Source organism: Nicotiana tomentosiformis, chromosome 11 (assembly GCF_000390325.3).
Source record: "Nicotiana tomentosiformis chromosome 11, ASM39032v3, whole genome shotgun sequence".
In the NCBI taxonomy this organism is placed as follows: Eukaryota; Viridiplantae; Streptophyta; class Magnoliopsida; order Solanales; family Solanaceae; genus Nicotiana; species Nicotiana tomentosiformis.
In genome coordinates this window covers 79,098,752-79,111,476 of record NC_090822.1, presented here as the reverse complement: position 1 = coordinate 79,111,476, position 12,725 = coordinate 79,098,752, and the positions used below count along the sequence as shown (strand labels likewise).

At 33.4% G+C, this 12,725-nt stretch overlaps 1 protein-coding gene across 3 annotated transcripts; it reads left to right on the top strand.

The window, feature by feature from the left end:
• Positions 1-1,321: 1,321 nt before the first annotated feature.
• Positions 1,322-12,234, top strand: LOC104106482 (probable peroxygenase 4). Of its 3 annotated transcripts, none has more exons than XM_009615031.4 (6): positions 1,329-1,458; positions 1,630-1,728; positions 1,913-1,998; positions 11,336-11,430; positions 11,631-11,756; positions 11,849-12,234. In XM_009615031.4, the coding sequence occupies exons 1-6, from the start codon at positions 1,428-1,430 to the stop codon at positions 11,994-11,996; spliced, it is 585 nt and encodes a 194-aa protein (XP_009613326.1). In that variant the 5' UTR covers positions 1,329-1,427; the 3' UTR covers positions 11,997-12,234. The 3 variants fall into 3 exon arrangements, with proteins under 3 accessions (XP_009613328.1, XP_009613326.1, XP_033514629.1); XM_033658738.2 differs by having other exon boundaries at positions 1,447-1,534; XM_009615033.4 differs by lacking the exon at positions 11,631-11,756 and having other exon boundaries at positions 1,322-1,458.
• The last annotated feature ends 491 nt before the right edge of the window (positions 12,235-12,725 follow it).

The following is a 12,725-nucleotide window of genomic DNA, read 5'->3' as shown; positions in this document are numbered from 1 at the left end:
ACTTTATGTCAAGTCAAACTAAGACAAATAAACTAAAAGGGGAGGAGTAATACATTTAGATTTTTTGTAAGATTTAAATGAACCAAAACCAATTCAAAGAAAATAATGATAAAAACCAAATGCACTTATATAATGATCTAGGCAGTGGCGAAGCCACATGGTCACAAGGCTGGTTAACTGACCATCGTTCGTCGAAAAATTTTACTGTGTAAGAAATTTTTTTCCTTTTTAGAGTTGATCTCCATTTTCTGGTGACATATTAAAATGATAAGGTTTGCCGAATTATTCAAACTAGCTGGACGGCTAAATTTCCTAATACTTACGTAAATGCGCCTTCAATGAGCCCTCAACGAGCCTAACAACTACTATGAACTTAAAAATGAGTTGAACAGTGATATTAACACTGACAATTTATGAAGAGATGGTTGAGATGGGGAGCGACATATTATATACTATAATTGAATTTTAAAAGTTGACTAAAATTCTGACAGAGAAAGTATTTTTGGGTGGTAAATAATATATTCCATTACATATATATAATTAACTTGAAATACGCGTACAAGGTAATTAGCGTAAAATTGATGATCACTACTGAGTAGAAAAATCAGTTTTCTTTTCTCTTATCAAATCCAACATGCATTATGCTTTATGGTTGCTTGCCACAACTTTTTGAGGATTGGGTCCTTTTTACGATAAGATACAAACTGTTCAATAATTGAGTAATGTTCTGTCTGTGCCATATCTAGTTATCTGCCATATAAAAATACAGTTCAACTGACTAATTTAAGTTTCTCAACAAAAAGGGATGGGCCTTTTCTATTACCAAGACATGTCAACTCCAAATAACACTCGTGGTTCTACAGGAACCACTAACTGCGAAAATAATTAATATACATTTATTTTCGCTAAAAAATAAAAGTAGATTTAATGTTCCCAATATATATTATTAGTTTTTTTATCATTTCTAAACTTTGAAAGAGAAGATAAATACTTGCTCCGTTTCGATTTATGTGAACTTATTTCCTTTTTATTCCGTACCAAAAAAATTGATCCCTTTCCTTATTTGAAAATAATTTACCTTTATCCAATGATTTATAGCCACACAAAAATATATGTGCCTCATTTTGCACCACAAATCTAAAAGTCTTCTTTTTTTTCTTAAATTTCGTGTCCAATCAAGTGAGTTCACGTGAATTGAAACGGAGGGAGTATATAAATACTGTGGAACTTCTTTCCATGTTTGGCGCTCGAAAATTAGGAAGGAATGATAATATCATTATTATAAGAAAAACTTGTTTCATGATATTTTCTTCACTTTCTCCTCCAATCAAGCAAATCATATTAAAGTACCACTATATATATATATATATTCCTTTTTCTTTCTTCTTCATTCACAAAGAAAACATTCAGTAGTTGCAGTTGATTCCATGGCTTCATCAAGCAGCCTTCAACCTGATGGTATGCATCTCTCTCTCTGACTCTCTCAGACATGCGCGGAGTTATATAGAGTCAAAGTCGTTTATATAATGACAATGTGAGTTCAAAATTCATTTTAAGTCAAATGTTCAAATACTTGTTTGCCTTTTTGGTATTTTTTTTGAGTCACTAAGAAGACAAATGTGCGTGCAGGGATGGGAAATCATGACGAGCCGACTCCTTTAGGAAAACATGTAATGTTCTTTGATATCAACAAAGATGGAATAATATACCCTTGGGAAACATATCAAGGTGTGCACTTTTTCTCTGTTTTTCTATTATTAATCGTAAATGGTGTGCAGTTTAATTTATCTTTGTTTTTATATATTAGAGTATTATTTATGGTAAATTTGATAGTTTCCTTTAATTTTCTTTCTAATTATTTTTTTTCTTTCATAAATTTTCTTACTATATTTATGACTTATCATCTCTTCAGGTTTAAGAAAACTGGGACATAATATATTCCGCTCACTTTTGGCTGCTGTTCTCATTCATCTTGTTCTCAGTCACAAGACTCGACCGGTAATTCGAATCTCTCTCTCTCTCTCTATATGCATTTAATCTTCGTAGTCTAGATTCCACTAGTCTTCATTATATTATATTATATTATATCATAATTACTTTCTTCTACCCATTTTATGTAACTTAGTCTCGCGTTCAGAGACGGAGATATGATTTAAAGTGTGTGAGTTCTAAATTTTAAAATAAAACACTGCTTTCAATGGGAATCAAACCTCCATCTTTTCCGGCGAACCCACAACCCTTACCATTGAACCAAGACCCTTTTTGTTACTAGGTTCGGCAGTATATATTTATATAGATTTAGTAAATATTTCAATACAAATACAGGATTTCATAAAAAGTCACTGGGTTCGTCCAAACCCGCACCCACTACTGTAGCTCCGGCCCTGCTTGCGTTGCGCGTATATCCAGATCGATGAGTATTTAATTTTGAAAAAATTGACATAAATATTATATTAAATATTGTGTTTAAATTGTAAAATAAAATTTTAAAAAGATAGAAGTTCTTGCAAATACTAAATGATGATCATATTTACCAAACTCAATAAAAGAAGGAACTTTGTGTGGCTTAAGTCTTTCATTCTTTATTATAATTTTGATATATGAGTTTTGATTTGCTTCACAAGACCCGTTAGAGTTACATTCACATTACTCGCAATAGCATTTTAGTCCCTGTATGACCTATATATGTTTTTAGGAACTAACTTGGAAAGGCTAGCTCTAATTAAAGACACCTTTCATAATCTCTCTGTTTTAGGGAAGGAAGAAACTAAAAAGACGTTTGAAACAATAGCTCATGATACATATGGGACCATGGTAAATATTATTTAAAAATATTTATTAATTGGTTCGATCAGTTAATATGGTTGTGCTTATCATTTACGGCCACCTTTTTCATTATAAAAGTGTTACGGTATATATATCTGCTTGATAACTCTCAACTACTTTGCATCCCCCAATTGTTGATGGCTAGTTTTCTATCAAAAGTTTGTTTCGCTACTTGTTCCAATTGATCAAAGCTACAGTTTGTTACCAAAGAACTCTACATTCAAAAACTCTAAATTCCAACATGAAATGTCAATTTAGCGTCTACGTTAACGAATAAGGTTGTCTTCATCACACAAATACTAAGGATGGCAAAATAAATATATTTGACAAATAAATAAAACGTCTCCTTAGAAACTTCATCTAGCTCTTTTGATTAATACTTGAAAATAATAGTTTATTTACTTAATTGAAATATTTTTGTTATTATTAATCATTAAATTGTTCAAACAATTGTGAGATAATTTAACTAAAAGGTGAGTAATGAGCTATAGATTCTAGTTTCATCTAAGTAAAATAAATATCTTACGAAAGAATAGGTTAACCAGAAAGTTCAAGTATATTCTAATTTTTGTACCGTAGTGCTACTTTTTGTCTATGAAGTATGAACCAATCATTTAAATGCACAATTGAATAAAATCAATTATTTATTATCTAATTGAATGTCACATCAGACTTCGAAGTAGAGCTCATAAAAGTACTCTAGTTATACTATCACGTTAATGATGTAAAGTTTCATGCAATAGTTCAAATTTTGAATGATTTTTATAAGGTAAAATTTTGATTTAAAAGTTTTAAATATTAGGATTCCTAATATAGTATTTCAAATAAGGAAAAAATCAATAATCAATATTTTAGTTAATTTTAAATTCCTAAATATTAGGAAAGTAATTACATTATCATTTGTCCAATATAAAATTTATTTTTAAAGAGTAAAAAAGGCGAACGACATTTCGCTAAGGGCCTTCGTGCGTTTAATATAGTATAGATATAGATACTCTAATTTTTAATTTGGCATCACATTTAAGAAAAAAAGAATGCTTTTTTGAATTAAAATAAGATATATGTAATTGTGTGACTATAAATCATCTCATCAAAAGTAAAATATAAAATTTAAATTAAATTATTTTTAAATATAAAAAAATATTATTTTTTTGGACGTGTGGCATATAAAAATAGACACTTATCCCAATTTATGTGATATTATTCACTTTTGAGATTGAAACTTTTTAAATTTGACCATGGACATCGTATTTTTAATTTTTAATAAAATTTACATCTTTGAAAATTACGTAAGAAGTTCTATAATTGACAGTAATTAATAATTTAAAAATCATATAAAAAATTATGATCAAAGAATAATTCATTTAATTCTCAAAATTCGAACACCTTTACATAAATTGGGACGGAGGAAGTATAATTACTGAGTTTGATGCTGGAATATAATAGAGAAATGTTAAATTAAAATCAGTCATGCAAGTACATATAAACATGCAGATGAATTAAATATTTATCACCATTTTCTATTCGGCAAAGGGCCAAATATACCTTTGTACTTTCGAAAATGGTCTAAGAATACCTCTCGTTATACTATTGGGTTATCTATACCGCTCCCGTCATACTTTGGAATAAAAATACTCTTATTTTGGATGGAGTGCCACGTGGCAGCATCAGATGAAAACAACTCATTTCTTTTTTTTTACCCGATCCGTTTTAAAAAATCCACCACAAGGACCCAATTTTCACCCAAGGCTAAATTTAACATCTTTTGATCTTATGCAATCTTTTGTAAAAACTGAAAAAAAGATGCTTTAAAAAAATATTTTTCAATTTTTTTTAAAGCATTTTATTTTTGTAAAAACTGAAAAAAAAATGATTTTGCAAAATATTTTCGTTTTTTAAAAACTAATGCACATGTAGTCCACTGCTTTAGGAAAGTCTTTTTGTTTTCCAGTTTTTACCAAAAATAAAATTCAATTTTTTCAGTTTTTTTAAAGCATATATTTTGTAAAAACTGGATTTTTCTTTTGTAAAAAACTGAAAAAAAAAATGAATTTGCAAAATGTATATTTTTCAGTTTTTCAGTTTTTTAAAGCATTGTTTTGTAAAAGCTGAAAACAAAAAAGATTTTACAAAATATTTTTATTTTTTTGTAAACTAATGCATACGTAGTCCACTACTTTAGGAGAGTTCCCCCCCCCCCCCCCCACCCCCCAAAGTTATTTACCAAAGAAATGCTTTAAAAAAACTGAAAAAATTTAAAAATATATATTTTGCAATTTGGGTTTTTACACTTTTTGCAAAAATAATTCTAGTTTTTACAAAATATATGCTTTAAAAAACTGAAAAAACGAATTTGTTTTTGTATAAACTGAAAAAAAAAAACTTTCCTAAAGCAGTGGACTACAGGTGCATTAGTTTTAAAAAAAATATTTTGTAAAATCGTTTTTTTTAGTTTTTACAAAAGAAAAATGCTTTAAAAATTGAAAATTATGTTTTTAAAGCATCTTTTTTTCAGTTTTTACAAAATAATTGTTTTAGATCAAAAGATGCTAAATTTAGCCTTGGGTGAAAATTGGGTCGGGTGGTGGGTTTTTTAAAACGGATCGGGTAAAAAAAAATGAGTCGTTTTCATCTGGTACACTCCATCCAAAATAAGGTTTTTTGGTTCCAAAGTATGACGGAAAAGGTATAAATAACCCAATAATATAAAGAGGGGTATTCTTTGACCATTTTCGAAAGTACTGAGATATATTTGACCCTTTGCCGTTTTCTATTTGCTATGACATAAGTAATTTTTAATGACGACAAACAATCTCTTTGATCTCTGGTCAGTATTTAGCTGGAATAAAATGATATTATTTGTGTAGTGGCACTTGCTATGTTATACTAGTTGAACGTGGGGTACCGATATATATATATATATATATATATTATGGACAAGATTAAATAATGCGAACAAGTTGAGAAGGGAGTCAGCGTATTATGACATAGTTAACTAAAAAAGTGTAATTTTTTTAATTGTTTAATTTATAAATGAGATGATCACACATGAAATAATACATATTTGTGATAACAATATTTTAAATACTTCTTGATTTTGGACGGTAAGAATACGGATTTGGTTGGATTCGGGTGGAACTAAACCTCCAGCTTTCTGTTTGCGCATTATTACTATCGGACCAACAGTCCCTACAACTAGTAGTTATCAGTTTGTTCTTAGTATTTATCTCTTTAGATTAGATTGTATTTATCTTTTAGATTAGATGATATCATAGTTAGTTCTTCACAGTTATCTATTTGATTTAGATAGGATTCTTTAGTTATTTGATTTTCATAAAACTCTAGAAAGTTGGTTACTATAACTTGTATTTAAACTCATTTATGCATTCAATAAGAGAGACAGTTTTCCATCATCTATCCAAGTGTTCATATGCTGACAATACTACTAGTATCAACACCATAGTTCAATTCAACCTCGCTTCCCAACTGCCAATCAAACTTAGTGGCGGTCACAAATTTTCCACTTGGAAAGCTCAGATCTCCATGCTTATGCATGAGCATGACCTCTATGGTCACCTTGATGGATCAACCCCGACTCCCACCCCGAGCACCACTTTTGGTACCAACACAACCCCCAACCCTGCTTATACACTTTGGTTCCGTCAGGATTAACTCATTCAAAATGCCCTTATGGCGTCTGTTGATCCTACTATTGCCTCCACAGTTGTTGCTGCTAACACATCAAAGATTCCCTCCCTATTACTGAATACTTTCAACGTATTCAGTCCCTTTCAGATGAACTAGACACTGGTTGGTGCCCCTGTTACTAACTCCGAACTCATTGTCAAAATTCTTAGTGGACTTGGCCCTGAGTTTCGCGAGATCTCGGCTGCTATACATGCACGTGACACCACTGTCACCTATGACGAACTGTACGAGAATCTGCTTGACCATGAGCTCTTTCTCCGTCATGAGGAGGCTAAGAAAATTTCGAGCCAAATCACTACTGCGATGGCCACTCGCAACAAATCAACCAATAATTCCAACAACCGTAACAATCGTCGTCACAACAATAATGGTATTCCTACTCAAAATCCTCAATCATGGCGCTAGAATGCTCGCTTCAATCCGCCAGCTCAGTGACAAGCCCCAAATAATAATAATTTTACTAATGTTATCCGATGTCAATTGTGCAACAAAATTGGCCACATTGCAAATGTCTGCAAATCTAAATCTCACAATCACTCTAAGGCGAAAGCTAATTATGCTTGTGGTTTAACCTCTACTGCCAACCCATAGATTATGGATTCTGGAGCTACTCATCATCTTACAACAGAGTCACACAATTTACAGGAATATCATGGCAATGAGAATGTCTCTATGGGTGATGGGAACAAAATTCCCATAACTCATACTGGTTCAACTCAGTTAAAAGCATCAAATAATGTTTTTCATCTAACTCACTCTCTATGTGCTCCTGATATCAAACGTAAGATTATATCTGTCTCCAAATTTTGCCAAGATAATCTAACATCTATCGAATTTTTTCCTTTTGATTTTCTGGTGAAGGATCTGAAAATGCGAGTACCACTGGTGCGAGGCCGGAATAAACATGGATTGTATGAGTGGCCCAAGTCATATCCACCACCACCTTCGCAAGCTCACATATCCTCTACCACAACTTCCATGACCACATGGTATCGAAGACTAGGTCATCCGCATTCTAGAGTTCTTAAGTATATCTTGAATAAATTTTCGCTTCCATTCTCTGAGCGAAACAAGTTTTTTTTGTAATTCTTGTTCATCTAATAAAGCCCATCGACAACCATTTAGTCAGTTCAGTTTGACAAGTACCAAACCTCTTCAAATAATTTTTGGTGATTTATGAGGACCCTCTCCAGTTCTATCTATTGATAAAAAAAAATATAGTATTGCTTGTTTGTTGATCAATACACGCGGTATACAAGGTTGTACACTTTAAAAAATAAATGTGAGGTCAATGAGCTTTTTCAAAAATTTCACCCTCTAATAGAAAAGCACTTCGATACCAAAATTTTATCACTTTATACTAATGGTGAAGGGGAGTATAAAAGTCTTGACTCTTATCTCGCCCTTCACGGTATCGAGCATCTTTCTACACCACCTTATGCCCCTCAAAGGGTCACTCTTGCAGAGAGACGACATCGTCATATTATTGAAACTGCAAGAACGCTACATTATGAGGCATCTCTTCCATCAATTTTTTGGTCATTCGCGTGTCAACATGTTGTTTATTTAATCAATCATCTTCCCGCCCCACTTTTAAATAACTAGTCCCCATCTCAAAAATTATTTGGTGAAATACCCAATTATGATGCCCTTAAAGTTTTTGGATGTTTATGTTATCCTTGGCTCAAACCTTATTCTAAAAATAAATTTGGACCCAGGTCCACTCCATGTGCTTATCTCAGATTCTCTGTAACCCATTATTGCCACCAGTGTTTTGATCCTATGTCATCAAGAATTTATTTATCTCGTGATGTGCAATTTTTTGAGAATATGTTTCCTTTAAAAAATTTATTTTCAAATATTGCACTTAAATCACATAGACTGGTATGGGATAATATCACAAAGAAAGAACCCACAAAACCCAACTCTCAATTCCTCTTATTTTCAGAATTACTCCAACTCATTATAAATCCCACACAAAATAAAATTCCTGAAGTTGAACCCACGGTAGAATCCCTCCCCCTTTATACTTCATCTCCTAATGAAACTCCAGAAACAAATCCATCACCTCCACCTAAGATTCCCGGCGTGTCACCAGTGGTACCAGCAGATTTGGGATCTTCGCAAACTCCTACATCAGGTATGTCTCTATCTCCTCCTGACAATTCCCTCTATTTCGAGTCCGTCCTCGTCGCATTCATCTTCTGCCCGACCTCTGCCACCCTCTAAACTCTCTATAAATTTACATCATTCATCAACCAAATCCATCCCAACCTCTTTTCCACCACTGTTAGTGTATCAACGGCGCACCCCGAACCCAAAATCAACTAATTCGATGGCCCCCCACCTACCACCATTGTTCTTCCCGTTGAGCACCAAGAAGAACCACCCCTTCCGCATAATCCTTCCTCTCCCAATCACATAGTTAATCGCTCACAGAGTAACATTCAAAAACCCAAAAATATTTTTGACTACTTCACTCACTTGGAACCTATACTCGTACCCCACACTTTCAAACAAGCCCAAAAATATCCGGAGTGGAGAGTTGTAATGAAAAATGAATTTGATGCTTTACTGAATAACCACACTTGGGAACTTGTTTCAAATGATCCCTCTAAGAATGTTATTTCATGTAAGTGGCTTTTCAGGATTAAGAGGAAAGCGGATGGTTCCGTTGATCGCTACAAAGTGAGACTGGTTGTGAAGGGATTTACTCAGAGGCCGGGTGTCGACTTTCACTCCTCTTTCAGTCTAGTGGTCAAACCCACCACTGTGCGAATCATACTTGTTGTTGCCCTTCGTTTTCACTGGCCTATTCGTCAGCTATCAACAATGTATTTTTTCAAGGTGACCTTGAAGAAGAGGTCTACATGACGCAACCTCCGGGTTTTTCTTGTGGTAATAATCCGACTCATATTTGCAAGGTGCGCAAGGTAATTTATGGCTTGAAGCAAGCACTTCGGGCTTGGTATAATGCACTCAAAGGCCATCTTTCCTACATGGTATTTGTTAAAACTGAATCTGACAACTCCTTATTCACTCGACATAGCAACGCTGGTTTCATGTTTATTTTGGTATATGTTGATGATATCATAGTTACTGGCAACAACTCTATCGAATGATGTTATATCTTCCTTTGTCTCTCGTTTTTCAATTTAAGATTTAGGAAATCTTAATTATTTTCTTAGTGTTGAGGTGATTCGGAGTTCTGATGATATTATTCTCTCTCAAGCTAATTATGTAAATGAGATTCTGAATGATGAATTGATGGCTGATTGTAAGAGCGCTAACACACCAATGAGTGCCTCTGCGTTGCTAAAACTCAATGATGGGGCTCCGCTATCAAATGCAACTCGCTATCGTCGAGTCCTAGGAAGACTTCAATATCTGTCTTTTACAAGGCCGAATATTTCCTATGCAGTCAATAAATTGTCCCAGTTTATGCAATCGCCATATGATCTTCATTGGAAATATGTGAAACATGTTCTCAGGTACCTTCGTGGTACAATTCAGTTTGGTCTACGTGTGTCCCTTAACGTTGATTTCAATCTGCACATGTATTCTGGTGCCGACTGGGCTGGAGATCTCACTGACAGATCCTTATTCTGTTCCTTGACCGAAACCCCATAAGTTGGTCTTCAAAAAAGAAAAAATCTGTCACTCACTCATCAACTGAAGCCGAATATAGAGCTGTTGCCAATGCTCTTGCCGAACTATTATGGGTGAGAAACCTATTGCTTGAAATGCGTCTTCCTATCAGAGATACCCCGACAATCTATTGTGACAACATTGGTGTCACTTATCTAAGCGAGAATCCGGGCCTTCATAGTCGCATGAAGCATGTCGAGGTGGACTTTCATTTTGTGCGCAACCATGTTGAACGCAAGGCCGTTCGAGTTGTTCATGTTCATTCAGCTGACCAACTAGCTGATACACTCACTAAAGCACTTGCGAAACACGCCTTTAATCGCAATATGTTCAAGTTAGGCTTAGTGACACATAGTCTAACTTGAGGGGGGCGTATCGGACCAACGGTCCCTGCTACTAGTAGTTATCTTTGTTCTTAGTATTTATCTCTTTAGATTAGATTGCATTTATGTTCTAGATTAGATGATATCATAATTAGTTCATCAGAGTTATCTATTTGATTTAGATAGGATTCTTTAGTTATTTGGTTTTCATAAAACTCTAGAAAGTTGGTTATTGTAACTTGTATTTAAACTCATTTATGCATTCAATAAGAGAGACAATTTTCCATCATCTATTCGAGTGTTTATAATTACTATAGATTTGATATATAACATCGACCGAAATATAAGCTAGCTAAATTTGCCCTTCTATTTTACTTCTCTTAACTTTTAAAAATTTTCATTCTGAATTCTAAATTAAAAAGAAAAACAGGTCAACAAATTGGTGGATTAGGTTGTCTAGACTAGAGCTGGTGATAGAGGTAGACATGCAATGAATAGAGTTATAAGATTGACTTTAATATTCTACGGCTAGTTGTTTCTAGCTAGTTTTTTTCCCTCAATTGCAATGCTAACACATCCATGGTGGGTGGCTTGAGTTTTCTTTTCTTGGTTTTTTTTTTAGACTTCCTATCGGTGGTACTCCCTTTGCATGAGGTCTTACTAAATTTGAATCTGCATAAGAAAGTCTCATATATATATATATAAGAGTAAAATATTCCCTAACAAAGACTACTTAATACTCAGGACTCGAATGAAAAACCTAAGATTCACTTCTATGGCCCGAAATTTACCAGCCAATTCCTCATTTAATTTATTTGTTTTGATCATAGGGAAAATGGCCGTCTCTACTGTTTCCCATTGTGATTAAAAACATCAAATATGGAAAGCATGGCAGTGATTCTGATGCTTATGATGCTGAAGGAAGGTAAAGCTGAAATAATTTGTGTATCGTCACTAAAAATATGTGACTCAAGCATTTAAGTACAAAACCTAATTTTTTACACAAAAATGAATTTTTGGCATCATAACTATAGTAATATTTTAATCGTTATATATGGATCACATTTGTTGTAAGCTTTGTATAATACAGTTGATATTTGATTATATTTTTGAATGTTTTTGAAGATTTGTGCCAGAGAAGTTTGAGGAGATTTTCAAGAAGTATGCACATAAAAATGCAAATTCGTTAACATCTAACAAAGTGAACGAATTGCTCAAGAAAAATAGAGAACCTAAGGACTACTTTGGATGGTGCTGTTTATATATTTTTTTGTTTTTAGTTAAAAATATTTTCTTTATAGTGATACATGTTGGTAATCATATCATTTCTTTTTTTGGTGTAGGCTTAATGCTTCAACAGATTGGAGGATCCTATATGATTTGGCGAAAGACAAGAACGGTGAATTGACGAAAGAAGCAGTACGAGCTGTTTATGATGGAAGCCTTTTTGAACAAATGGCAAGAGAGAATGCTTCTAAGAAGTCAAGCTAGTTTTTATAATCATAGTTTGATATTGCACAAACTGAACAATAATGTTATTTATACCTTTGTTGTTGTTATTGTTTGTTATTCTTGTTTGATATTTTGATACTTCACACAACTCCTAAGTTAATTTTATCTACATCTTTATGCTATTACATTGCTGTACAAAAACGAACAACGAAGTTATTGCCCTTATTTTTGGTATTATCTTTCTGTTTAATAAAGTGACAATTGTATTCTTATTACCTCATTCATCTTGCAAGTTTTTTTTTTTTTTTTTTTTTGAAAACTTAATCTCACCCATTAGAGTTTGGGTGTGCTTTTATACCATCAAAAAGGATAACAAATAAGGGGGCTAGGCCTGACCTCTATTACAAATGAAAGCTGAGAAACTCAACCTTGCCAAAATACAGGGACTGGTTATGCGACAAAACAGTCCAATCCACTATACTTTTACAGGTAACTGGAAGTGAGAAGGCCGTGACGAAGTCTCCTTCTTCATTCTTGACTATGCCCCCAATCCCTGCTTTCTCTGCTCCTTTATAAAGCTTCTATCAGTATTCACTTTAATCAGTCCCTCAGGAGGTTTAACCCAAAAGACTTGCTGCCAATTTGAAATAGGTCTTAAATTATCCATAGTCTCACAGAGTTGGATCTAAGGTGTTACTTAATTGCATTTGGAAAAGCCAAACCCATAGCTAAATTGAAACTCCAGTGGATTTGATAAGCCATCTTACT

Coding starts and splice junctions, on each gene's coding strand:
- LOC104106482 (XM_009615031.4), top strand. CDS start 1,428: ATGGCTTCATCAAGCAGCCTTCAACCTGATG. Junction 1,999..11,335: donor TCAGTCACAAGACTCGACCG/GTAATTCGAATC, acceptor TTTTGATCATAG/GGAAAATGGCCGTCTCTACT. Junction 11,757..11,848: donor CCTAAGGACTACTTTGGATG/GTGCTGTTTATA, acceptor TTTTTGGTGTAG/GCTTAATGCTTCAACAGATT.